Genomic DNA, 22958 nt, shown 5'->3' with positions numbered 1-22958 from the left:
CGCCTAGGCCCCCGCCCAGGGCGCAGGAAACCGCGGGGCTAGACGGGAGCGGATTTTCAGTTCTCAGTGAAGTCAGGCAATACAAAAGTGAAAAAGAAGCACCTTCGTTTATGAGCCGTGCATTTACTATATATATTTTTGTCTTGCACTTATTTTTATGGTATGCATTTCTGATAACTCTCCCTTAAATTTCAATTATACAGGCTACTAAAATGCATCCTTTTTTCATCATTGAAAATCTGTACCTTTACATGATATATCTTGGTTCTTATTTTTTTCCCCATTCTCCTGCCCTCCCTTTAACCTTTCCACCCCTCCCTATTTACAAAGACTTTGTTTCCATTTTTTCCTTTTCTCATATAAAATCATCATTTTGAAATTAAGAGCCAGGCGTGGTGGCACACGCCTGTAATCCCAGCACTCAGGAAGCTGAGGCAGGAGGATTGCCACGAGTTCGAGGCCAGCCTGAATTACAGAGCGAGACCTTGTCTCACAAAAGAAGAAGAGGAGGAGGGGGGGGAGGAAGAGGAGGAGGAGGAGGAAAATGTTAATGGAGACCAAAATCTCTCTCTGAACAGTGGAAACCTATTTACAATGAAGAGATTAAATTTCCTCTTGTGGCAATGACCAAACTCAGGATGGTGGTGCAACAGCGGCTGCTTCAGTTGCTGTCTTGCCTCCTCCCCTGCAGCCCTGCAGTACACCTGGCTGGCCCTACAGTGGAACCAGAGGAATTTCCTCTGCACCTAAATGGTGACCTCCTCTCCGGACTTGGGTTCTGAGAGTCCTGCTGATGACAACTTTTATGCATGGAGTTTCAAAATCTGGTCATGGGGCCACCTGAAGGCATCAAGAAACTATGGGCCTGGGCCCAGCCCGGAGTGTTCTAACAATCCTTTATAGGGTTGCACTGTACACTCAAGTTCAAGAACCCTCAGTGTTAGGTGCCCTTCCAATTTTAGCAAAGTTCAAATGGAAAAAAAAACTGGGGACTAACTTTATTAAATAACTGACTCAAAGGCAATATCAAACACAATGAGACACATTTCTGGGATGGGCAGTAATCTGATGTGCCACAAATTACAGTATGTCCACCATTCACCAAAACACTGCAAGAGCTGTTACACATATTTTCCCCCAGGTCTTAGTCTTTTGTACAGATTCAACAATGCCACAAAAGCTAACACATTTTTAAATAAACGACCATATTTCTGAGGGAAATAGGTTTTTTGCTAATAAAATAATTTCATGTTCATGATAGGAACTTGCAAAATACAAAAAAGTTCAGAGATAAGAATAAAAATCACTTTTAATTCTACTACGATGAACAATCAATGTTACACTATGGTTATTTTCTCCTTTTATTTAAATTAGTTTACCCTGATTGAAATCCTAAGAAAGACTTTTTTGTTTGCCTACAGAATACTCAATGCCACTACCTGTACATTCATTGTTGATCTCAGGATAATTAAAGGCAAAACTAGAAGGAAAATAAAATCATTAGACTTATGGATCCTTGTAAATGCATTGAAACGTCCTCTATCGAACTTTTGTCTAGTTGAAAACGTGCAAATATATGACTTTTACAGTAAGTACAGACGTCTAAAGTAAGCAGAAACAGTTTTCATTGTGCCTTTTTACATTTAGCAATCCGATTTTCTATGTCACTACCTTTCATAGCCATATAGGGTTTTATTATAAGCACATAACATCTCAGAAGTTAGTCATGAGGCAGTTTCACAACAATGTCTAAGTCAATAAAACCAGATCACCAACCAACAAAGATTTCAAAACAACTCAGTTTCTCTCTTTACATTTCTAACATTATAGACAGCTAAGTTAGATAAAAATTAATGTACAGTCAGAGAAGGGTTGGGGCTGCAAGGAAGTTAGAACAAAAAATAAAGACATCAGAACTGTGGCTGGAGGGGTTGAGGGTGTAGCTCCGTGGCGCCACACCTGCCTGGCAAGCACAAGGTTTTGAGTTAGATTCCTATCACTACTCGGCCTTTTGGCTAAGATCAAGTGGAGTTAGATTCCTGGTTTAGGGGAAGGGGAGGAAGATTTGTGGCGAGAGGGGTATCTGAAGAGTGTCAGGCCTCGGGATGACCTGATGTCTCCTTGGAGAGGAAGGATAACTTGAGGTAAAACTGGAATCAACACCTCCCGGTCCAGGGGGCTCAGATAGGCACCAGACATGTGGTGGGTGACCAGAACATCTGGACCCGTACTCCTTTCCCTGCTCCCAAACGCCTTTGCTCCTTGCATGTACCGTTGCTATGTGACTCATTTCCCTACTGAACAGTATCAGCTAAGCAGCTATACTCAGAATCCTATAGGTAGGTTGTAGTTTGAGCCACATTGTACCCACCGTGTGATTTTGTTCTATAAATTACCCCTGACAAATGACCTTGGTGACCATTCGTTCAGGACCCCTCTGGTCTCTCAGGAGCTTTCTCTCAATAAATATTGTGCTCCTAACCTCCTTTGTCCCTTGGAATTCATTCTTCAATATTCCGGGGACTAGAACTTGGCATATCTAACATCTAGCAGGCTGGGAGTTGTATTTTTTCCTATAATCACTCGTGTGATCCTGATAACTCATTTCCTTTTCCATTTACTTCCTCACATCCCTGAGCTTGTCGATTTCACAAAGCATCAAATCATTTTCTGTGCCTTCTGTCTTCCTCATGGTGCTACATTGCAACGATCTAAACGCTACTGAACGTTTCCCTTATGGAGAGATGGACGATTCAAGACAAAATTGTTTCCCTGGAAGACTGAAGGGGTCAGCTAGAAATACTCATGTTAATGGTTTCGATCCTCTGTGTCATTCACTTAATCTGCTTCCCTGTTACACATTTTGCTTGGCTCATGCTGTTGCAAGCAGTAGCGCAGTGAACTGCTTTGTATCTAAATATTTGCAGCCCTCTACAAAAGATGTGTCAGAAAATGTTTATATTATCGAATCAGAGGAAATGTGCATCGATATTTTGATTACTGTAAAGTTGCCTTCCAAAGAGACTGCAGTTTATACCTTTGCCAACAACAGATGGTGGCACCTGATTTCCCACACCTTTGTGGACACTTTATATTTCTGTAAATTATAAGTGAAAATAAGAGTCTTTTTGTACATTTATATGTGATTTTAAGGTACAGCAGTGCAAGTCTGTAATGCCAGCTCCTTGGGAGACTGAGGTGGGAGGTTTGTGAAGCTGAGGTCTGTTTGACAATGTAGCATGATCCTATCTCTTAAAAAAATGATTGTATTTCTTTTCCTGTGCTCTTTCCTTTCTGTTACTTTGTTTTCTTTTTTATATTGATTCATAGCAGCTATTTATTAAGAAAATTAGCCTGTTGATCTAGCATGTGTGTTGCAGATATTTTTTAGTTTGTTTTCAGAGTTTTCCTGTTTTCCTGTAAAATTTTAGCAATTTCATAAAAATAACCATCCACCTGGAATTAGGCTGGTGCAAGGAGTTATGCGGAGATCCAGTTTTGAGCTGGGGGTGTAGCTCAGAGGTACTACATACCTGGGTTTGCTCCCTAGTACCTCAAAAACAAACAAAACAAAACATCAAAAGAACTCAATAGGTTAAAAAAAAAGCAATCAGTTATTATATTCCAGTTTCTGCCAGCCAGAGATTTGCGTGGTTCCAAGTGGTTCTGGCTCAGTTTCAAACGAGGCTGTGGTCAAGATGTCAGTCTAGGGTACTACCCTGAAGCCTGATGGGGCTACAGGAGCTGCTTCAAATTTGCTTCGAGCAGGCGGCCTTGGTTCTTCTTCATGCCTGCCTCAGTGTCCCCCAAACATGGCAGCTGCTTCCTCCGGAGGGAAGGACCCGGAAGAGAGTGCCCCAAAACGCCAGTCCCTTTCAAGTTCCAGCCTCCAAAGTGACATGCCATTATTCTGTTCATCACACAGACGAGTTCTGTGCCTGGAAGGAGGGAGCTTATCAAAGGATAAGAATACAACCTGAGAAAGAGACCACGGGGCCACACCACTCAGGGGCCAATGCCCAGAAGCGTCCGGAACATTTTTAACACTCAGTGAAGTTCATTTATGCCTTTTCCCAGTTACCAACCAACCAAAAGGTGACACGTTTTTTTTTTTGGTACCGGGGATCGAACTCAAGTCTTTGTGCTTGCAAGGCAGGCAGCAAAACCACTGAGCTAAATCCCCAGCCCATGGGTAACACTATTTTGACTTTTATCACAATAAATTGTTGTTGCCTGTTCTTAAACTTGATGTAAATGGAATCAGTCATTTGTATCTGGTTTCTTCCCCTCAACATTCTGTCTATGGCTCTTCTGCACAGCTTGTAGAGTAGTTTAACCTTTTTTGTTGTTGAATAGTTTTCCATGGTATAAAACAACGGGTTCTTATGTTCACCATATGCCCTTATTTATTTATTTATTTATTTATTTATTTATTTTTGGTACCAGGGATTGAACTCGGGTCCTTGCGCTTGTAAGGCAGGCCACCAAACTGCTGAGCTAAATCCCCGGCAATGGCCTTAATTATTTTGGGTTCTGTTAGAGCTCCCTACTAAGCAAGCTGAATTTTACAGACATGTTCATTTAAAACAGCCTACAGCTGCAACTCATGACTTTAGTGCCAATGGTGACAACTGACTCATAACTAAATGGGTCATTGCTGGTCAGACTTATGGTTAGATGTTACCCTGGCAAGGATGCTGGATTTGACAGTTAATCTGATCATGGGTGTGGTATCACTTCCACTCAGGACACTAGCGCTGTGGAGAAACCTTGCGATCCAGCAGTCAGGTTTCAGACAGGCATTCCCTACTCCAGAGGATTCTGTCCCATGACACACTCATTTGCATGGGGTGCTTTTTTTTTTTTTTTTAAATCTTTTCCAAAATAGAGTCTGAATCCTGCAAACTGAAAGCTTTCGTTCAAAGTTGACTCTCAGAGCTTTTCGGCAAGTAGGAACACAAAGATCATTTCCCTCATTGAATATCAGAGGGTTATGTCCTCATGAGAGAGGAAAGAAGAATCAGAATTAGGGGAAGTCACTCTCCCAGCTGACAGAGATAAAGCTGACAAGGCATCTTTCACATCTTCTACTTGTTAAATCATAAATTCATATATTTTAAAATGATTTTTGGAGTGCTGCTAACAATAAAGGTAAAGGTACCAGGAAAGGTTCTAAGATCTTCCCAGACACACTAATCACACACACTTTTAGCTAAGGGCTAAGTGCAGTCAGGTGGCTGTGTGTGTGGAAGAGATCACATGGCCAGACGGGAAGAAAGGAGGCACCAGCTTTCTCTTCTATAACCACCTCTCTTGGGAATCAACCTGCTCCATGGAGATCCAACCACTTGTGAGACCAGCACTGCTTCTTCCAGGAGAATGATCGTAAACCAATGACCTCCCAAGACCCCACCTTATACCATTACATTGGGGAATTAAGTCGCTAAACAGCCATATTCCAGCCATAGCAGCACATAACATGCTTTGTGTTTGTATTTTTTTCCTAGCATTTTGAAGCATGAATAAATAAAAGGGACATGAACTGATGTGGGACAACCACAGGAAAGACTGTCACATGTCATAATAATTGCCTCCCAAAGCCAGGTTTCTCAACTCCAACTTAGGGATTAGCTGTGCCTGTTTCACAGGGCTGTTATCAGGAGTAAATGAAAAGATGCATATAAACTGTAAGAGATTATCTATGTATCAATCCCTTAGCAAACATTGGGTGTTGGTTTATGTTGTTAATAATGGGTGACGCATCCTGTGGTTACCATCAATGAAACTCACCCAGTTCCTGTGCCCAAACCTCCTCGTATAAAATTAGGAACTCAGCTTCTCACCCCTACAACCTGCAGGCCCAGCTCAAAATGCAGGCATCACTGTCTGGCTCCACACTTTTAGTCTGTTCTTCTCCTTTTCCACGCTACCCCTCCCAGGGTGGGTAACTGATGAAAGGTAGCTGCTGGTGGTCGCAGAGGGTAGAGAGCACAGAGGGAAAGCAGAATGGCTGTGGGGGCTTCTCAAGATTCCTGATGTCACTGCCACAAATGCGTTTCCTACACAGGAAGCTCTGCAAACTTACTGGGTATTTCACAAGAGAAAGCTACTGTAAAGGACTGCAGGGCCAGGAGCACCATAAACATAAAAACAGAAACCAGGAAGTTCTCCTTTTCACTATCTTCAGTGACTATCCCAGGAATTTTTGTCTGGAATGAAAACCTTTAGGAACTATCACAAATGCTCTCTATAGTAGAAACAACAAAATCATTGGTCCATTGGTAAAGTAAAACTTAAAGATTATTCAAGATCCCAGTATCAACATATTTACTAAGAGAACTGATTTATTCTTTCTAAAATTCATTTTAAAATCTTGTACAAATGATTCCTAAGAACAAAGGGAAAAAAACTGCAAAGGCAAACTCATTCATACATTAACTTTATTTTAAATTTTAACACGGAATGTGTCATCAAACAGGTGTAGGTAATTACAAACTTTTGCAGTTCAATTTAGCAGATGATTTGCACAGGAATCACTAGTTTTAAGTCTTAGGATGCACAGTTTAACTGAACTGTGAACTGGGTTAAATAAAACAAGAATCACTTAAATGTGTGCAAACTGAGTGCAATTTTTAAAATAACAGACCTTTTGTTTAGTCTTTGACAAATGATTATTCATCTTTCCCGCTATGGATAATTCAATCTCATCTAGATTAAACATGATCCTTCTTAGGTATACGCCCCTCACCTACCAGAAGGCCTATGTTAAATGTTGTTAAAGCTACTAGCTTCATTCTTACGGCCCCAGTATTGTCCAAAAATATTATCCACATAAAACCACTTAAGGACTAGGCCAATGACAAAATGCCTTAGTAAAAACATTGTTTGTAATTTGTCAGTACCCATAATACTGTTTTGTTTTGCATCCGTGATGAGCAACTATTATTGGCAAAAGGATTAACTAAAGGAAAAATATAAAGTACTTAAGGCCACATTATTTTCTTCCTCAAGATGAATAATGTTTTGAAACTCCCATAAGAGAAAATGTGTATTTGTATAACTTTGCTGAATAAAAGAATGTCAATAAAAAATTGGCACTGCTTTCTAGTGACCAAGATGTTTCATGGCTGGTGTTGTGGCGATGGAATTGTCTAATCTTTTGTCTTGAAATGAGGCTGAGGATTTTTGCATAGCTAGTGTTGAGTCTCTGAAGGCTGTGAGTTGCTCATGACTGGCTTTGCTTGTGACACTGACCAAAATACACTGATTTTTATGGCATTAATCATAAACAGTTTTTTTTAAAGCAAAGCATTTATTGGTACATTTTCGATATACGTAATGATACCATTCATCATAGGGGATTTGCACCTGCACATGATATATCTTGCTTCTCTTTTTTCTCATTCCCCTCCCTCTAATCCTTCTCCTTCTTAAATCATAAATGTTTTAAGGGAATATTTACTAATTTCAAAAATCACATCCTGTCATTACTGACTTAAAGACGATTTTTAGTACCACAGGAAGTTAGTTAAATAAAAGTTATTTGGGGATTATAACATGTCCCTCCATTTTAATGTGTCTTTATATAGACATAAGCAGGAAAACTAACAGTTTGCAGATAACAGAAACAATACTGGTGTTTATGGTAGATTATAGGAGAGGGTTTAGCTGTTGTGAGTGCAGATAGGCACCGACAGAGGCAGTTAGACACCGCTGATCTTAAAGTGCATTGAATACAATTTTTAGCCACTGAAGGAATAATTCAATAAATTCAGGATGCTTTCTTGGGATCCACCAACCCAGGGACATGCATAGATGAGTGCTTATTACATACTGACAGCCACCTTTAGTACTTACACTCCTCCAAGAGTCAGAGCCGCACCTCGTACGGGTCTGAATCATTTTATCTCAGGACCTCAGAGCCACTGGATCAAGTAAAGTGGTATTGGAAGTTGAAGATTGTGCAGTATGTTAGTTCTACTAACTCATGGCCTAGGAAATAGACTCCCAGAAATAGGACCAAAATAAGTGCTCAAAGAGACAAGCCTAAGTTTTTCACGGTTTGTAATGTTCTGGATTTCCAAATTTGTATTGGTATCCTAGCATATCCACAATGTCGAGCAAGTGAAAGTTGTGGAGAACCATAGATCCGCCCCTCCGCCATTTTATGATACAGCCTATGAAGCCATTTTGTATTAGGTTTAGTTTTCCTGTAGATCACATGATATGTTCCCGTGGGTGTTTGATGTATCCTTATAAGGTAATAATCTGTTCTCTGTATGCTGATTGGTTGCATTATGGTATATACGTTGCTACCCCTTCCGGGAGAGAGAGCGGGGTAGAGATCCGGAGATGAGGAACTAAAGTAAACTCCTTGTGTATCAAGTGTGTGCCTCTTTGCTCACACGTCGCCAGTTCAGGCACCCTGTAGTCGCAGACCGAGTGGCCCAAGGCAATCCGGCTCGCGACAAAAGTAATTTTTACATGTCGGGAATGAGGTGAGGATTAACAAACAAACATAGCGTTTGTCTTTTCTGTAGTGCACTAGTCCATCTTTGAATGTTATGTGGTGGAATGTTGGAAGTTGTTTTCCAAGAATGCATACTGAGCACTATTGATTCCCACTAACCATGGTCATGGTCTTTAGGTGGAAGAAAACATTTTATACTGGAATGACATACATATATCTGCAAACTAGGATGAATCTATATTCTTTAGCACTCCTACATTTAATGAGTAAGTAAGAGCACATCCATTCGTTGAAGATCAGTCTTTCCATCTTTTAGAGGAGCAAAGCTTTCTGTCTTCTTGCTTGTTACAGGAAACTATCTAACTTCAAGTTTAACTGGAGACTCAGGCTAGCACTGTCGCCAATGAGTCTCTGTGGGACCTGTGCCTATGCCAGGCCCGGAGCTGAGTGCCAGGGCAGTGTGAGAGGTCCCCCTACCTGAGGAAAGGGGCCCCTGGGCTTCTCTTGTCCAGCTGGTGCACAAAGCCCAGGGACCCACAGGGCGGGCTTTCAGGGCATGTTTGTTTGTAAAAGCATTTCCATCCTTGTTTGCAAGCAATTTCTCTTTTGAAAATGTGGATAAGGTTTCTCTCTTTCTGTCAAATGTGGGACTAAGTTAGTTCTTCCCGTCACTTTCCTTACTTAGGAGGAGACGCAGCATACGTTCATTCTTGGTTAGTTCTGCCGGAAGTTGATTGGCCTGAAAGAGGAGAGATGAACATTAGCGAATTCTGGTGTGGTTTTAAAGCCCCCAGAGAGGGCACCTGACCCATACTTTCCCCTGGAGTAATGAAAAAATCCCTACTGGGCTCTCTTTTATATTAATGTTTAAAAAATCTCCTTCAAATGTATAAATGTCTCCTGCTTTCTTATCTCATTGTTAAAGTTATTTTTCTATCTAGTAAGACCTTCACCAGAGTAATATCCTGGAGAGCAGGGTCTACATCTTATAAGTCATTTTATCCTGACCCATACTTTCCCCTGGAGTAATGAAAAAATCCCTACTGGGCTCTCTTTTATATTAATGTTTAAAAAATCTCCTTCAAATGTATAAATGTCTCCTGCTTTCTTATCTCATTGTTAAAGTTATTTTTCTATCTAGTAAGACCTTCACCAGAGTAATATCCTGGAGAGCAGGGTCTACATCTTATAAGTCATTTTATATATATATAAACAGGACCTTGCCCTTGTGAGCCAGGCATGGTGCCACTGAGCTAAATCTCTGGCCCTTAACTACTTTGGGACAGGGTCTCGCTAAATTGCCCCGGTTTGGCTCAAATTTGCATTCTTTTTCAGCCTCCCAGAATGCTGGGATTACAGGTGTGCACACCTAGCTAGATCCATCTACTTATACATGGACCTCTTTCCCATGCACGATTTGTAATATGCACTGTTCACTTGGAAAATACTTGTTCACTGAGTTATGCAGATCCACTAAATGTTGGCACATTTTATTGTGCTATATGGAAATCACATTCATTAATATCAGAAAAACCTTTTTGGACTGGTAAGCTATTAAGCTCCTAGAAATGGATGCAAATTGTTTGAAAAATGGTGTTCTATGAAAAAGTGGCTGTTTCCCTCTCCAACTCAAATAATTCTTCTTTAGAATCATACTTCAGCATACAGCAAAAGTGCATTACATAAATTTCCATTTGCCATGCAGAATCCTAAGAAGATGTATAGTAGGGGCCAAAATTAATGAAATCAACATTTTTTTACTGTTTCATTTAAGACATTCTTAAGCAAAGCTGATAGCTTTGTAAAATAATCAACAAAATATATACAGTAGCTAATAATGGATTGTAAACTGTTTTGCAGGATGGTTTGGGGCTCCTGGTCTGATGTGTACTAAGGCAGCAGGAGTTTTACCCACCACTGCTTTTACACCATTAGAGCAGATGTCAGTGTGGTGACAAAGGCAGACAATATCTCTGTGTGATCAAGAGGTCTTCAAGCCCCCCGGGGGCCAAGGCTCATGAGCAGCTACAGAGAATCAAATGGGTGTATGGGGCCAGGTAGAAAAGTGTGAGGATCGCCGGGTGGCACTGTGCCTGCCTGGCAAGCAGCAAGCACAAGGTTCTGAGTTCAATCCCCAGTATCATCTTTTTGTCCTACAGCAGATCCTGGAATCCTCACTGCTTTATCTACACTATGGTCCTAGGTGAAGCTCTTGTAGTCCCCACCTTCTATTCTGGATGCAGTTCCCCATCCCTCCTCTCTGGCTGGGACCTCCCTTGGTGGGAACTAGGACTTTGCCACAGCTGTCTGACACGCAGCATGTGTTGTAGCTGCACTCTGCCCACCCAGGACCTCTGATGTTGCCGCTGGACTGAAGCAGAGAGGAAATGCTATGTTGTAGACCAGAGGTCCCTCTATGGGGTCAAAGTCTACCACTGGCTCAGTTTCTACAGGAGCAGATATTGCAAGGCTTAACACCTTGGGTCTTGAGAATTGCTGCAGGTAAACAGCTCCATCTAGTCCCAGAGAAACACTCAGGATTAACTGTACTGTTCACTTTAGTCACTGTTCTGTGGTGCGCTGCTGGCACACAGCTAGAGAGCAACTGCAGATAGGAAGAAGCTAAAGAGCTGAACCTGTCTACCAGCCTGCTGACTTTTAGTGGCCATGTGACACTACTTGCATGTCTGTATCTTTTGCTCTTAAAAAAAAAAGCTTTATGCCCACAAACTTTGTTGTCAATGTTTGGTCAATCACATTACACTTCCATGTGTCACCCTCATAGTTGTAAAATCCTGGGGTCCATCCTCCTGTCTCCTGCCTGCCCCCCCCGAGTTCTCAGGTTGCTGCACTTGCGTGGATTATTATGATGGCTCGTGCCCCAAGCTGCTAGCCCCAGTGGCCATCTCTTTCATGATGCAGCAGAACTGGAGGTTGACATCCTGGGTTCTGCATTGCTCCTGGGAGGAGATGTGTTCTCAGGGCTCACTTGGAGGTGTGGGAACCGCAAGACCCCTGTACCCTTGGGGGTGGCTATAGAGGGAGGAGTGGCTCTTATCACCACTTTAATCCTCTCCGTGGCATCTGCACCCAAGGCCCAGAGCAGAAGGCCTGGGAACCCTGGAGCAGAAGAGTTTACACACTAGTTTAGAAGTCACTCTTTGCTACTTTCTTGCTTTAGTTTTTGTCCCTCTGTATTGCAATTGTTTGCTTAACTGTCTTTATTCTATGCTAACCTCTGCACTCAGTGAAAGCAGAGGCTATGTGGATCTTATTCACCACTGCAAGCCCAGTGCAGAGCACAGTGTATTGTGGGTGTTCCATCAGTGTTTGTTGAATGAATGAATGCCAAGAATATCCTTTCAAGAGTTCTAGTAGCTTCCAGAATCCCAGCATCCTTGCTTCTGGAGCTGCCATTAAAGATGCTGGCTTCTCTTATGGCTGATGGGCAGAGAGGGCTTCCTTTCTTCCTTTGTGGGCAGCTACTCCTAAGACTCAGAGCTTTCCCAGGATGAGGTTGCAACATGAGTGCCCACACATCAACTCATGTAGCCCCAGGGAGGGTTAGAGTCTAGCATTTCACCAGCTGGAGAATGCCTGTAACCGTTACCCTGATGGTTATTCCACTACTCTAGGAGACACAGGGGACCCGCATTTTCAGTTTCTGTATGAAGGTACTACTGTGTTCCCTTTGCCTTAATTAAGCCTTGGATACCTGACCAACAAAGACTGGTTTCTTGGAAGTCTGTGAACAAGGTCCAAAGATAAAGTGGAAGAGAAAGGCAATTCTGACTTCAGGTGGCTTATTGCAGAGCTAGGCCAGCTCGTGGAAAACCAATCTGAGTATCTCAGGAGGAGATAAGCAGAAATGTCATCTTCAAGCAATTCAATATCAGGAGTAGGGAAGTAGTACTTCTATATGCTAAATAAAATGGGGAAAAAAGTGACCCTTGGCTTTGGCTTGTGTAACTGGAACTTCTTAAAGGTTTCTTTTCAAAATGTCACAAAATTATATACAGTGGACCCTTGAGTTACGACTGACATATGAACAACTTGGGTTACAATCTGAATTTGAGTTTTAACTTAAGAACAAAGTCTTGAGTTATGACCTGAGTGCTGGCTGCTTATGCTTCCAGATAGAGAGACAGATTTTTTTTCTTTTTCTATTTTTTTTTTGAGACAGGGTCTTACTACATAGCTCAGGCTGGCCTCAAACTCCCCATGTATCCCAGGCTGGCCTTGAACTATGGCGATCCTCCTGCCTCAGCCTCCCAAGTGCTGGGATTACAGGTGTGCTCAGATACAGACTTAACCCTTAAAGAGTTCTGGAAGGAACATTACAACATCCTTTCCTGTGTGGTGTTAAGTGAGAAATCCTGGGTTGATGTCTCTCTAAGGACACTGAGATCTGCCTGTATACAGGAGAGAGATTTTGAAGGGTGTGTAGAGGAGCCTGAGCCTTCATCAATCAACCTGAGTTACAACCAGCCCTCACAAACAAATTGAGTTCATAAGTCAAGGGTCCACTATATATGTATATATGTGCATGTGCGTTTGTGTGTAGTATGAAGTGTATACTGTATATGTATATATGCACACACACACATATATATGTATAAAGCTGTATATTTATGTATTTATTTCTTGCAACATTGGGAATCAAACTCAGGGTCTCATAGGTGCTAGGCAAGTGCTCTACCACTGAGCTATACCTCTATCTCTGTTTTTGTTTTTATTATTAAAAATGTTAATGTTAAATAACAGACACTTAAAAAAATTTAGAGAATGTGAGTATGTAGTAAAGCGAAAACTTCTTTTCATTTTCCCCCCATTAATAAGTGTCAGCCCCGTCCTCCCTCAGTGATTTGTCACTTAGACCTTGCCTCTTCCCCCTCCATCTGTACATTAAGTAAGTACGGCTTAAAGCACATGCTGACAGGAGTTAAGTCCAATGACAATCATTTCTTCAACTGTTACTGTGCACTCGCTGACTTCCAAGTTTAGCCTAACTGTAAACCAAGGATTTTGAATTATATATTTAAAAAAAAAGAGGTGGTGTTACAACCTAGGCGTGCAGCCCTATTAACAACAGAAAAGCAACATTTTCTCCCACGTAGTCAATAAACAGCAAGAGCAACTCTTGAGACAAGACCACCCAACTCATGGAGAAGGTGATAAACTACCAGAAGCAGATGTTTTCAGCAGGCATCTTTGACGACAGAACACTGCTCACTCCTTGTAACAATCCACCCCCATCCCTGTCAGGAGCCCACTCTGCTGTTAATGGAAAAGCACTGGTGATGTGGGTCCCCACGTGCCACCCAGGAACAAACTGCTACTAGTAACCTTGCATGCCCCTGCCACCACCACGTAAGTATGAAGAGTGAGCAGAGCCAGAGAGAAGCTTAGGAGGGTGCTGCCTGGTCTCTGCACAGACAGGGTAAGTGAGTACCTTGTTTCTCAGGGCTGGGTCCGCCCCTGCTTCCAGGAGCAGGGCAACTGTTTTAATATTCCCGCTTAGCACCGCCGCGTGGAGAGCCGTTGTGCCGTTCTAAGAGAAAATGACAGTGTGTGTCAGCAGCGACCAACAGCCAGAAGCACTTGGCTTGGCTTTCATCGTAAACCATCTTGGCAATGAGACTGCAAGGCCTTACTTATCCTCCCTTATAGTTTCAAAGTCACATCACCACCTGATATCACCTTCCTAGACACAGCTGTGGTCAGTAGAAATACCGCCTGTGTTCTTTTTTGGTACCGGGGAACAAACTCAGGACTTTGCACTTGCGAGGCAGGGGCAGTGCCACTGAGCTAGATCCTTGTCTTGCCAATGTTCTTCGAAAGTAAAACACGGAAGCCAGCCCCTGGGGTCCACATGACTTCATGGTTGCTTGGGTGGTTTTACAGACTTGCTGCAGAAAAAACAGCAATGCTGGGCCACACTGTCTTTTCTTGAACTCTCTGCACTTTTTTTTTTTTTTTTTTTTTTTTTTTTTTTTTTTTTTTTTTTTTTTTTTTTTTTTTTTGTGCCGGTGATCAAACGCAGGAGCCGGCGGTGGAACCACTGAGCTAAATCCCCGGCCCAGTCTTTGCACTTTTGGTGAGCTACTTCCGGCAGGAATGGAGGACCAGACATGTGGCCAGTGTCTGTTGATAGCCAGAAACACTGCCCTAAAACACTGGGGCCAGCAGGAGAGACTGCAGAATTACGGATTTAAGGGGAAGTCTGTGGGCTAAGGCCATTTCCCTGAGCCCGAGTTAGATCATATCTGAGCACCAAAGGGCCTAGTAGAGGGGTTGCTGACAAGAAATTTTGCACAAATGCTTACTGAAATTAGGGAGCAGCTGAAAGCAGCACGTAGATGGATTCCAGAGAGGAGAGTAACCAAACTGATACAACAATGAGTAGAAACAGGACATTGGTTCCAGAAGGTACATAGATCTATAAGTAGTACCCAAAAGTAAGCTTGGTATCCTAATTAATGACTCATAGAACCACTTGGATTTTGTAAAAACATAATGTCACACCCAAAGAAAAGTTCCAGCAAAGTAGCATTTCTCTATGGTTGCTTCCATAATACGTAAGGGAATTCACTAACCTGGTAACACTTCAGCAAGCCAAAATTGTTTTGTGTGTGTGTGTGGTACTTGGGATCGAACTCAGGACCTTGCAAGACAGGCAGCAACTCCACTGAGTTAAATTCCCAGCCCAGCAAGCCTAAATCTTAACCAATGTATCAACTGCCTATTTGCAACATAGCTAATTAAAAAGAAAAAGACCCATTGGAAGCAAGACCAGATATTGCAAAGTCTATTTCTAAAGCTCCTTCCTTTTGTTCATAGAATTCACTTTATAGATGATATATTCTTATTTTACAAAAATCTTTAATAAGTGCAGCTTTCTGCCTTTGGCTTCCAGGTTTGTGGAAAGTTAAAAATGGCTCATTAGGACAGTAGAGAGGGTCAGGGCACTGACAACAGCAGCTCTGTAACAGCTGACAGCAAGAATGGAGTCTAAAAATATAAAGGTATCCTAAAAGCCCTTGGATTATTCAAGGGTGAATAGATTTAATACACACAGACAGACCTGAGGGCGCAGTCCCCAAACTACTACATCGCCATGCCGTGTTAGAAAAGGTGTAGCGTCCTCTATTTAAGAAACTGGGGTGTGCACACATGGGGATTGGCAGGCTGCAGCCCACTGTGGGTCAAGTCTAGACCATAGCCTGTTTTTGTATGTCCTGTGAGCTAAGGGCTATTTTTGCATTTTAAAATGATTTTACAGAAGAATATAAGGAGAATATTTTATTATATGTAAAAATATGAAATTTTATAAATACTATGCCCATAAATAATATTTATGGGTGACACAGCCCGGTTCTTTTGTTGTTTCTTTCTCTAACTGCTTTCCTGCAACCATGGTGGGTTGAGGAGCCTCAGCAGAGACCATATAACCTGCAAAGCCTATGACATTTTCTGCCTGGTGCTTTACACAAAGTTTGCTGACCCCTGATATATGCTACAGTTTAGAAATAGTTTGGTCCAAAATGATAAGATCTTACCAAGGAGTTTTTAAGCTCTGCTTTCTGGAAGACCCAGAGCTTGGAAAAGTCATATATTCTGAAATTTCCAGGCATTTGAAGCTAATTTTATTTCATTTAAGGTAACCCAGCAGAATGGTTCTCTGCTCAGGATAAGAGAAAAAAGGGCCTAACAGTTTGTTCTTTCTTGATTTCACAGGTCTTCCAAATGGTACCATATGTGGTTTACTTTCTAATTGACCAATTTCATTTTTATTTTGGTTTTTTATTTTTCCTGGAAAACTAGGCACTGATAGACTCTGTTTGCTTTTTTTTTTTAATCTTCTCATTTTTGCCATGGATCTTTAGCAACAAGTTGGAAGTTTGTTCCAGTATCAATCAATCAATCAATCAATAAATAAAAAGAAAAAGAAAGGGAGAAAGTAAAAAGAATACACTGACCAGGCTGATTAAACCAAAATTCTACTGGAATCCCCAGTATGGGCCTCTTTCTAACCTATTTCCTTCATAGATTGGTATAATTTTTCTTAGGTCTTACCTTCAAAAGACCAAGAGTGGGTGAGAATTTAAGCAACTCTTCTATAACATCATTATACCCCTTGTTGGCTGCTTTCAGCAATGCTGTAGTACCATCCTGAGCACAGAATGGGAAATAAAAGTTGCGTTAGCTCAGAACAAAGTGGCAGTTGAGAACTGGCAGCAAGGTATGTGTGTCAGAAACAGGCAAAAGGTGTAACTAAGCATAAATTGGCAGTGTCTCTATGTAGCTTTCTACAGCAGAGTAAGCAGTTAATTTTGCACGAAAGAGTGTGAGACACTATATGGGACTGTATCAGCGGTGGAGAACCTATGGCACGTGTGCTACAACAGTCTGTATCACTGACAGCTCTAAAAAGTTCGCCATCACTGGTTTATATGCTCGAGGAACCCCGATACTAGAACCTGTCCAGTCCCTCAGTGCGCTGGGTCAGAGACAAGGAGAATTCCAAGCTCATCTTTTTAAGGCACTGATGGCCCCAAGAGCTGTTATTAATGACTTAGCAAAAACCATTTAACTATCATTTATGACTTAAACTATGGTTGAACTTGATTTACTGTTTTAAAAATTTATATGTCTTTGTAGGGGAAGAGGGAGGAAAGATTGAGATGTGTTTAAAAAAGAAAAAAAGAATGAGAGGAAGAGAAGGAGGAGGAAGGGGCAGAGTAGGGCAAAGCCAAATTTAAATTCACGGACAGTCAGCTTCTGTCATCCCATCATCACTTTTTGGCCCCAGAAGAGATTTTCCAAGGAGGCTTCCGTGGAGTCTCCTGCTTTAAGGTACAGCGCTTGTGGAAGGTTGTCTTCGGGGCCCTTCCTTACCAGTGTGTGGCAGGGCCCAACCTTCCCTGACATTAGGCTGCAGCTACAGAAGAAACAGGTAGGAGTAGGGGATTATTTCCTTCCTGGATTCAGCGGTGGTGGGAAGGAGGAGAGGACAGAAGACAGTGAAGTGGTCAGGAATGTGCCTTCAGATTTCTCCCCCTCGCATATGGAGAGAAGCTGGATCGCATAAGCAAAGGTAAGGCGATGGCAAAGAAGTCGTATACAGGGAGAAACAGAGCAAAGAGCCCAGCTCAGCTGGTTCTCCCCAAGCTGTTCCTGTGAGCCCAAGGGGCTGCTGTGGGGCCAAAGGAGGCAGAATCAGAGTGTAGTGCGGTTAGCAGGCACCTGGGGGAGGCTGAGCAGCGGGGCTGTGGCACCGCTGAGGCAGGACCCTCCCCCCCCGGGTCTAAGGGGACTCAGTCTCCCCATTCACTCCAGAAGTCGCTGTTGGTGGAAGACAGCCAGCACCACCTGCTAAGGTTCCACCGATCTGGACTTCGTTTTCCAACTAAAGAGCAGGTGGAGTCTGGGAGGCAGCCCAGGTGCGCCGCAGAGTAGGTAAACACCGGCGGGTCTGTGGGGCGGCGGCCCGAGGGCCCTGTCCCTGGCACTCACGTTGCGTGTGGAGTCGCGGTCGGCTCCGCGCAGCAGCATCACGCGCACCACCTCGCTGTGGCCCATCTGGGAAGCGATCCACAGGGGTGCGGTCCCATCCTGCGGGGAGAGGAGGCGACAGCATGACAGGGTGCCAGCCCACCAGCCTCCAAAGCCGAAACCCTGGGAAAGGCTTCCCGGGGACAGACCCACTCGCCAGCTGATTCCCCCCGCCACCCCGAGTTATGGTTCGGAGGGGAGGTTCTCAGCCCTGGGACACAGCTGGAGGTAGCAGTGCTGGTACTTGACTAAGTTCCAGTGTCCAGTTTTGGGCTTATAAATGTAGCCATTTCAGGCTGGATCTTTAACTCGAGTGTGGTACGGACTTCGTGGAGGGCTGTGTGGGAACCATGCTCCCAGGGCAGCCAAACTGAGCAGAACCAATTCCACACACCCAGAGAGAAAGACCCAGCTAACTTCACTTCCGCCCCAAATCAAGCATTTCTGTTTTCATGCTTGCCATGCACCCTGCCCAGCAGAGCCCTTCCTGCCCACAGAGAGTGGCCTTTCTCTTTGAGGTAGGGTCTGAGGGTCAGAGAGTTCAAGACTCCTACTTCCCTCTTCTCTTGTCCAAAATACCCTACAGCCACATGGGCCTTAAGCGAGCTTAGGTTCATTTAACATGGAAGGCGATGCACCTTCTAGGAGGTGACACACACTAGTTAAACAGGACAACATTTGGGGCAGCATTTCCGGGATATTATTCACCAACATCCCCTTTTCCATCAGCACAAGGACACAGGCTGAGATGATTGTTCCAGAGAGGAAAAGGTGAAATATCCAAAGGATGGAATGGACCCCAAGGTGGCTTCTGCCAGAAGGAAGGGAAAATGAGCTTCTAGAGGAGAAAACGCTTCCAGAGCAGGAAGGAGAAGCTAGAGAGATGGCTGTCTGTGTTCTCCTCCCTCTCTGGGTTGAATCTGGGTGTGTGTGGGAGAAGGGGCGGTTAAATAAGCTGATTGTCAAACACCCAGATAATTTCTGGGGAATTCCAGATGGGGAAGGATTATCTCTACTTCTTAGAATTAGCCCAGGAAAATCACAAGCCCTGTAGAGAGGCCCTGAGAGACAGAGCAGAAATGGCGGTGGGAGTAGTCTGGGCCAGTGGGCCTGAGATACTCCCTCATCCCTGGGTCCCACATGCAGTCTGCATCTGGTGTCCAAGAGTCCCTGTCTCCCTGTGGGGAACTGGAGGAAACAGTGGCCTGGAGGAAGCTCAGATTGGGAAGACAAGGTCACAGAGAGGAGAGGCTTCATGAGTGGAAACCATGGCAAACCATGGCAGACCAGCTGCGCCTCTGGGTGCTAATGCAGGATGCATGGGGACCCACGCAAAGTTCAGGCTTCAGTCTCTCCCCATTGCTCACCCCAATGCCAGCGTGACAGTCTGACTGCTGAGAACTTGGGGCACACTGTGGAGAACAGAGGAAGCAGAATTCAGAACTGGCTGAATGTAACCCTGAAGTCTTTATGGGAATACAGCTGAAGCAGTCTGTTTTATCCAGACAAGACTGGGGCTGAAGACCAAGATGATGCAGTTATGGCATAAAGAGTTACGTTTTCTGCTGTAGCGTGTAATTTCAGACCAGTCTGCTAGACAAAGCAGGGAAAGAAAGAGGTCCAAGACTTTTGATTGGGGTGGTGGACGATAGCAAATCAGAAGCCCAAGGGTGCTGACAGGCAGCCAGAGGATTTGGTGTCTCTGTCTTGGGAAAACTGAGGTAAAGAGGTGCTGAAAGGAAGGACAAAACATTAGAAGAGGTACTTTTTACCTGTGTCATACTTTTTCCAGGGCCTCTTGGAAGTATGCTAGAACCTTAGTATTATTTTACCTTAATTCATACTTCTAGTTTACAAAGCACTACTACATTTAAAAAAAAATTTAATTCTTCCAATTTCTGACTTAATTATCCATTCAAACGAGCAGTGATTATTAAGCATCTTCTATATCTGAGGCAAGAAAACAAAAGATGGGCCCTCTGTTCTCAGAGGAACTTGGTGTAAAGGAGAAGAGATGTACATAGGGATTGAACTCCGGTCCAAGGCAGGTCACTGAACCGCTAAAGCTAAATCCCCCACCAGATTAAAATTTGGACAACCAAAGCCCACAAGTACAAGGAGGGGCCCTTGTACTTTGCGGGGCTTAGGGTCAGCTGCACAGATGGGGTGATGCCAGAGCTGGGTCATGAGGGAGGCCCTGGAGTCTGTCAGGTGGCAGAGAAGGGGAAGATCATTTCAAGTAGGTAGAAGGCAGCTCAAATGCAGCCACAGAGAGCGGACAGGCATGACCTGGCAGGCAGGGAGCTCCCCAGTTGTTATGGCAACAGGGTGTGGGCAGGATTTGGAGAGCTAGAGAAGCTGGCTGGGTTCCGCAGAGGTTTGAAATGTTGCAAGGTGGGGTCTGTCTTCTGCGGAGCTCCACCAGAGGGCAGGCAGAGCTGCTTTTCAAGGTCTTTTGTTGTTTTAGTAAAACTGCATGTAGAAAAGTGCCCTGATGTCCAACTGGTAACACTCATTACTATTACTTTGTAACAGTAATGGGAACACTCAGATCTATTGTCTTGATTGGGATAGTCACTCTGGGGGAAAACCAGTCACTGTTCCTGGCTGTGAGATGGGGCAAATGCCTCTCAGCTTTGCACCCTTTTCTGCAAAAACACTAGCCTCAAAGAGATACTACTAAATGAGAAAACATTAGGAGAGATGGTTTGCACCAAGACTGGTTGACAGATGCTTAGAAAATGTTAACTGAATCTGAGTATCACTCATTATGAGACACATTAAGCCCTTAACCTGTACTTCTGCTCACCGAGTACTTCTATCTGTTTTATTAATTTGCTTCTCCAGGGACTCTGGGATAACTGCCGGAGAGCAGGTAAGAAGACCGGTAAAAGGAGATTTGGGGACCACCTGTGTATTGCATTCTTGATTATTCCACAAATCTACTTTCTGAACCCCAGAAGTCACATGGGAGTTAAAACAATACTGTCAAATAAAATCACTGATCAATTGATTATCAAGTTGTGAATGGGAGAGGTGTCTCTCTCCCGTGCACCTCAATTTCTGTTTTCTCTTCCTCCACTTCTTTATAATGGTCTGTGCTTTCATTTCCTTAATGAAAACAATGGAAAACAAACCAATTTATCTCCTTTTGGTAGAGTTATGGAGAAAAATCAGAATGGGCAAAATATATTTAAAATATTTATAAAGGGTTTGACTACTTCTGGAAAAAACAGTTTGAAAATAAATTAAATCACTATGAGGCAAAAGTCATAACCTCTGCAGCACTTTAAAAAAAAGAGGAAAATAGATCATTCAGCTTGGAGAAGAGAAGATTCACAGGAACACAACATCTATTAAAGACAAAGAAGCCCCCCCCCTTATTTGGTACAGGAATCAAACTTGGATCCTTGCACTTGGAGGCAGGCAGTGGAACCACTGAGCTAAATCCCCCGCGCAACAGCAGCTTGTCAATTACCATCCATGTGTGTACCAAATGGAAAGAGATTTCGATTTATTTTGCAGACCAAGGGAAGAAAGATGACTGATGGATGAAAGCAACATAGAAGTGAGGTCAATGTAAGAAGGAAATACTGAGAGCTGGCTAAAGACTGAACTAGCCAGGTAGTACTGAGTTTCCCAGGCCTGGAGGTGTTCAACAGTGACCGTTTATCATAGAAAGATTATTACACCAGAAGGATGATCAAATAGGGTGACTTTTGCAGTTCCTTCCAAATTTCTTATATTCTAGATCTCCCTAACATATTTTATAGGTAGACCACAGCACAAGATGAAGCATATGACATGGTCTTTGCTAGAAACTAATCTTATATGGGCTTATTTAGGCTCCTCCAAACTTAGAAAAAATAAAACCATCATCTTCCATAAGCAATGGCCTATGAAGTTGCATGAGCTCTTTGCTCTACTGCCTCAGGTCTGGGCTACCTCTGTGTGCCAGTCTTGGGGAGCATTTCTATCCTAAATTGGGGGCCGAAGGAATGCAAGTACATCATCAGTAGCAGATGGGGTTCAACATCAACCTTTCTACCAGCCTGACCCTGATCTAGAGCCACTGCATTAAGAATTCTACAGAGCAGGCCGGGGATTTAGCTCTGGCACTGCGCCTACCTCACAAGCACAAGGTCCTGAGTTTGATCCCTGGTACAAAAGATGAATAAGTAAATGAAAATAAAAATATAAAAAGACTTCTACAGAGACTTAATTATCACAGCAATCCCACTGAACTGAGGTTCAGGGAAAGTAAACAACTGGCTTGAGGTCACGTAGTTAAAACTGGACTACTGGGTTTCATTGCCTCTGGACATCCATTCCCCCATAAGAGCCAAGTCCTCCCTTCCTAGAGCTGCCTACAACATTTTCCTGGGGCTGATGGGCTGCCCTTGTGCCTGAGCCCCGCATTTAGAGCTTCCTCTGGTGCCCAGGCCTGGCTCATTCTGGGCTCCCAGCTCTCTTTGCCCAAGCCTCGGGGCATCCTCCTCAGTCCACACACCTTTTCTGAGGTCTCCCTGTGCAGGGGGCCTGAGATAGAGGCCTGCCCTCCACAAAAGGAGCAGTGGCTGGCTGTTCCTGTCTCCAAACCCTCAGGATATTACTATGGCTTATTTCTCCCACTGCCTGCCTCTGGGCTTGCTCCTCTGAGCTTGGGACCTGGGAGAACATTTACTATCTGAGTCCCAGCAACTTTGTGTGTGTGTGTCCACAACTGATAGCTCTGTTCCAGAGGCCTTTTTCAGTGGCCTTCCTTTAGGACTTCAAAGATACTTAGCACATGAAGAGGATCAGTCAGACAGGAATGATAAGAGGCCAACCTCAGCTCTGGGTAAACAGAGTCAGATCTTTGCCGCTCTAGAAAATGTTACTTAAAAAAAAAAAAAAAAAAAAAAAAAAAAAAAAAAAAAAAAAAAAAAATATT

The 22958-nt window shown here is 43.4% G+C and overlaps 1 protein-coding gene across 5 annotated transcripts in view; it reads right to left on the bottom strand.

Moving 5' to 3' along the window:
* Positions 1 to 8419: 8419 nt before the first annotated feature.
* The window catches only part of Ankrd29 (ankyrin repeat domain 29), a 46640-nt gene continuing 32101 nt past the window's right edge, over positions 8420 to 22958 (bottom strand). For 4 of the 5 annotated variants that reach the window (XM_033757302.1, XM_033757305.1, XM_033757304.1 and 1 more), the window contains 4 exons: positions 17987 to 18085; positions 16547 to 16642; positions 13923 to 14021; positions 8420 to 9209 (listed from right to left, as the gene is read on the bottom strand). In XM_033757302.1, coding sequence (XP_033613193.1) covers positions 9126 to 9209; positions 13923 to 14021; positions 16547 to 16642; positions 17987 to 18085 — 378 coding nt within the window. In that variant the 3' untranslated portion in view covers positions 8420 to 9125. The remainder of the gene's footprint in view (positions 9210 to 13922; positions 14022 to 16546; positions 16643 to 17986; positions 18086 to 22958) is intronic. The other variant, XM_033757303.1, reaches the window with a different exon arrangement.

Source organism: Fukomys damarensis, unplaced genomic scaffold, assembly GCF_012274545.1.
Source record: "Fukomys damarensis isolate Sample0158 unplaced genomic scaffold, DMR_v1.0_HiC HiC_scaffold_30, whole genome shotgun sequence".
NCBI classification, from domain to species: Eukaryota; Metazoa; Chordata; class Mammalia; order Rodentia; family Bathyergidae; genus Fukomys; species Fukomys damarensis.
The sequence above is the reverse complement of the archived record's forward strand: the minus strand, read 5'-3'. Positions and strand labels throughout refer to the sequence as shown.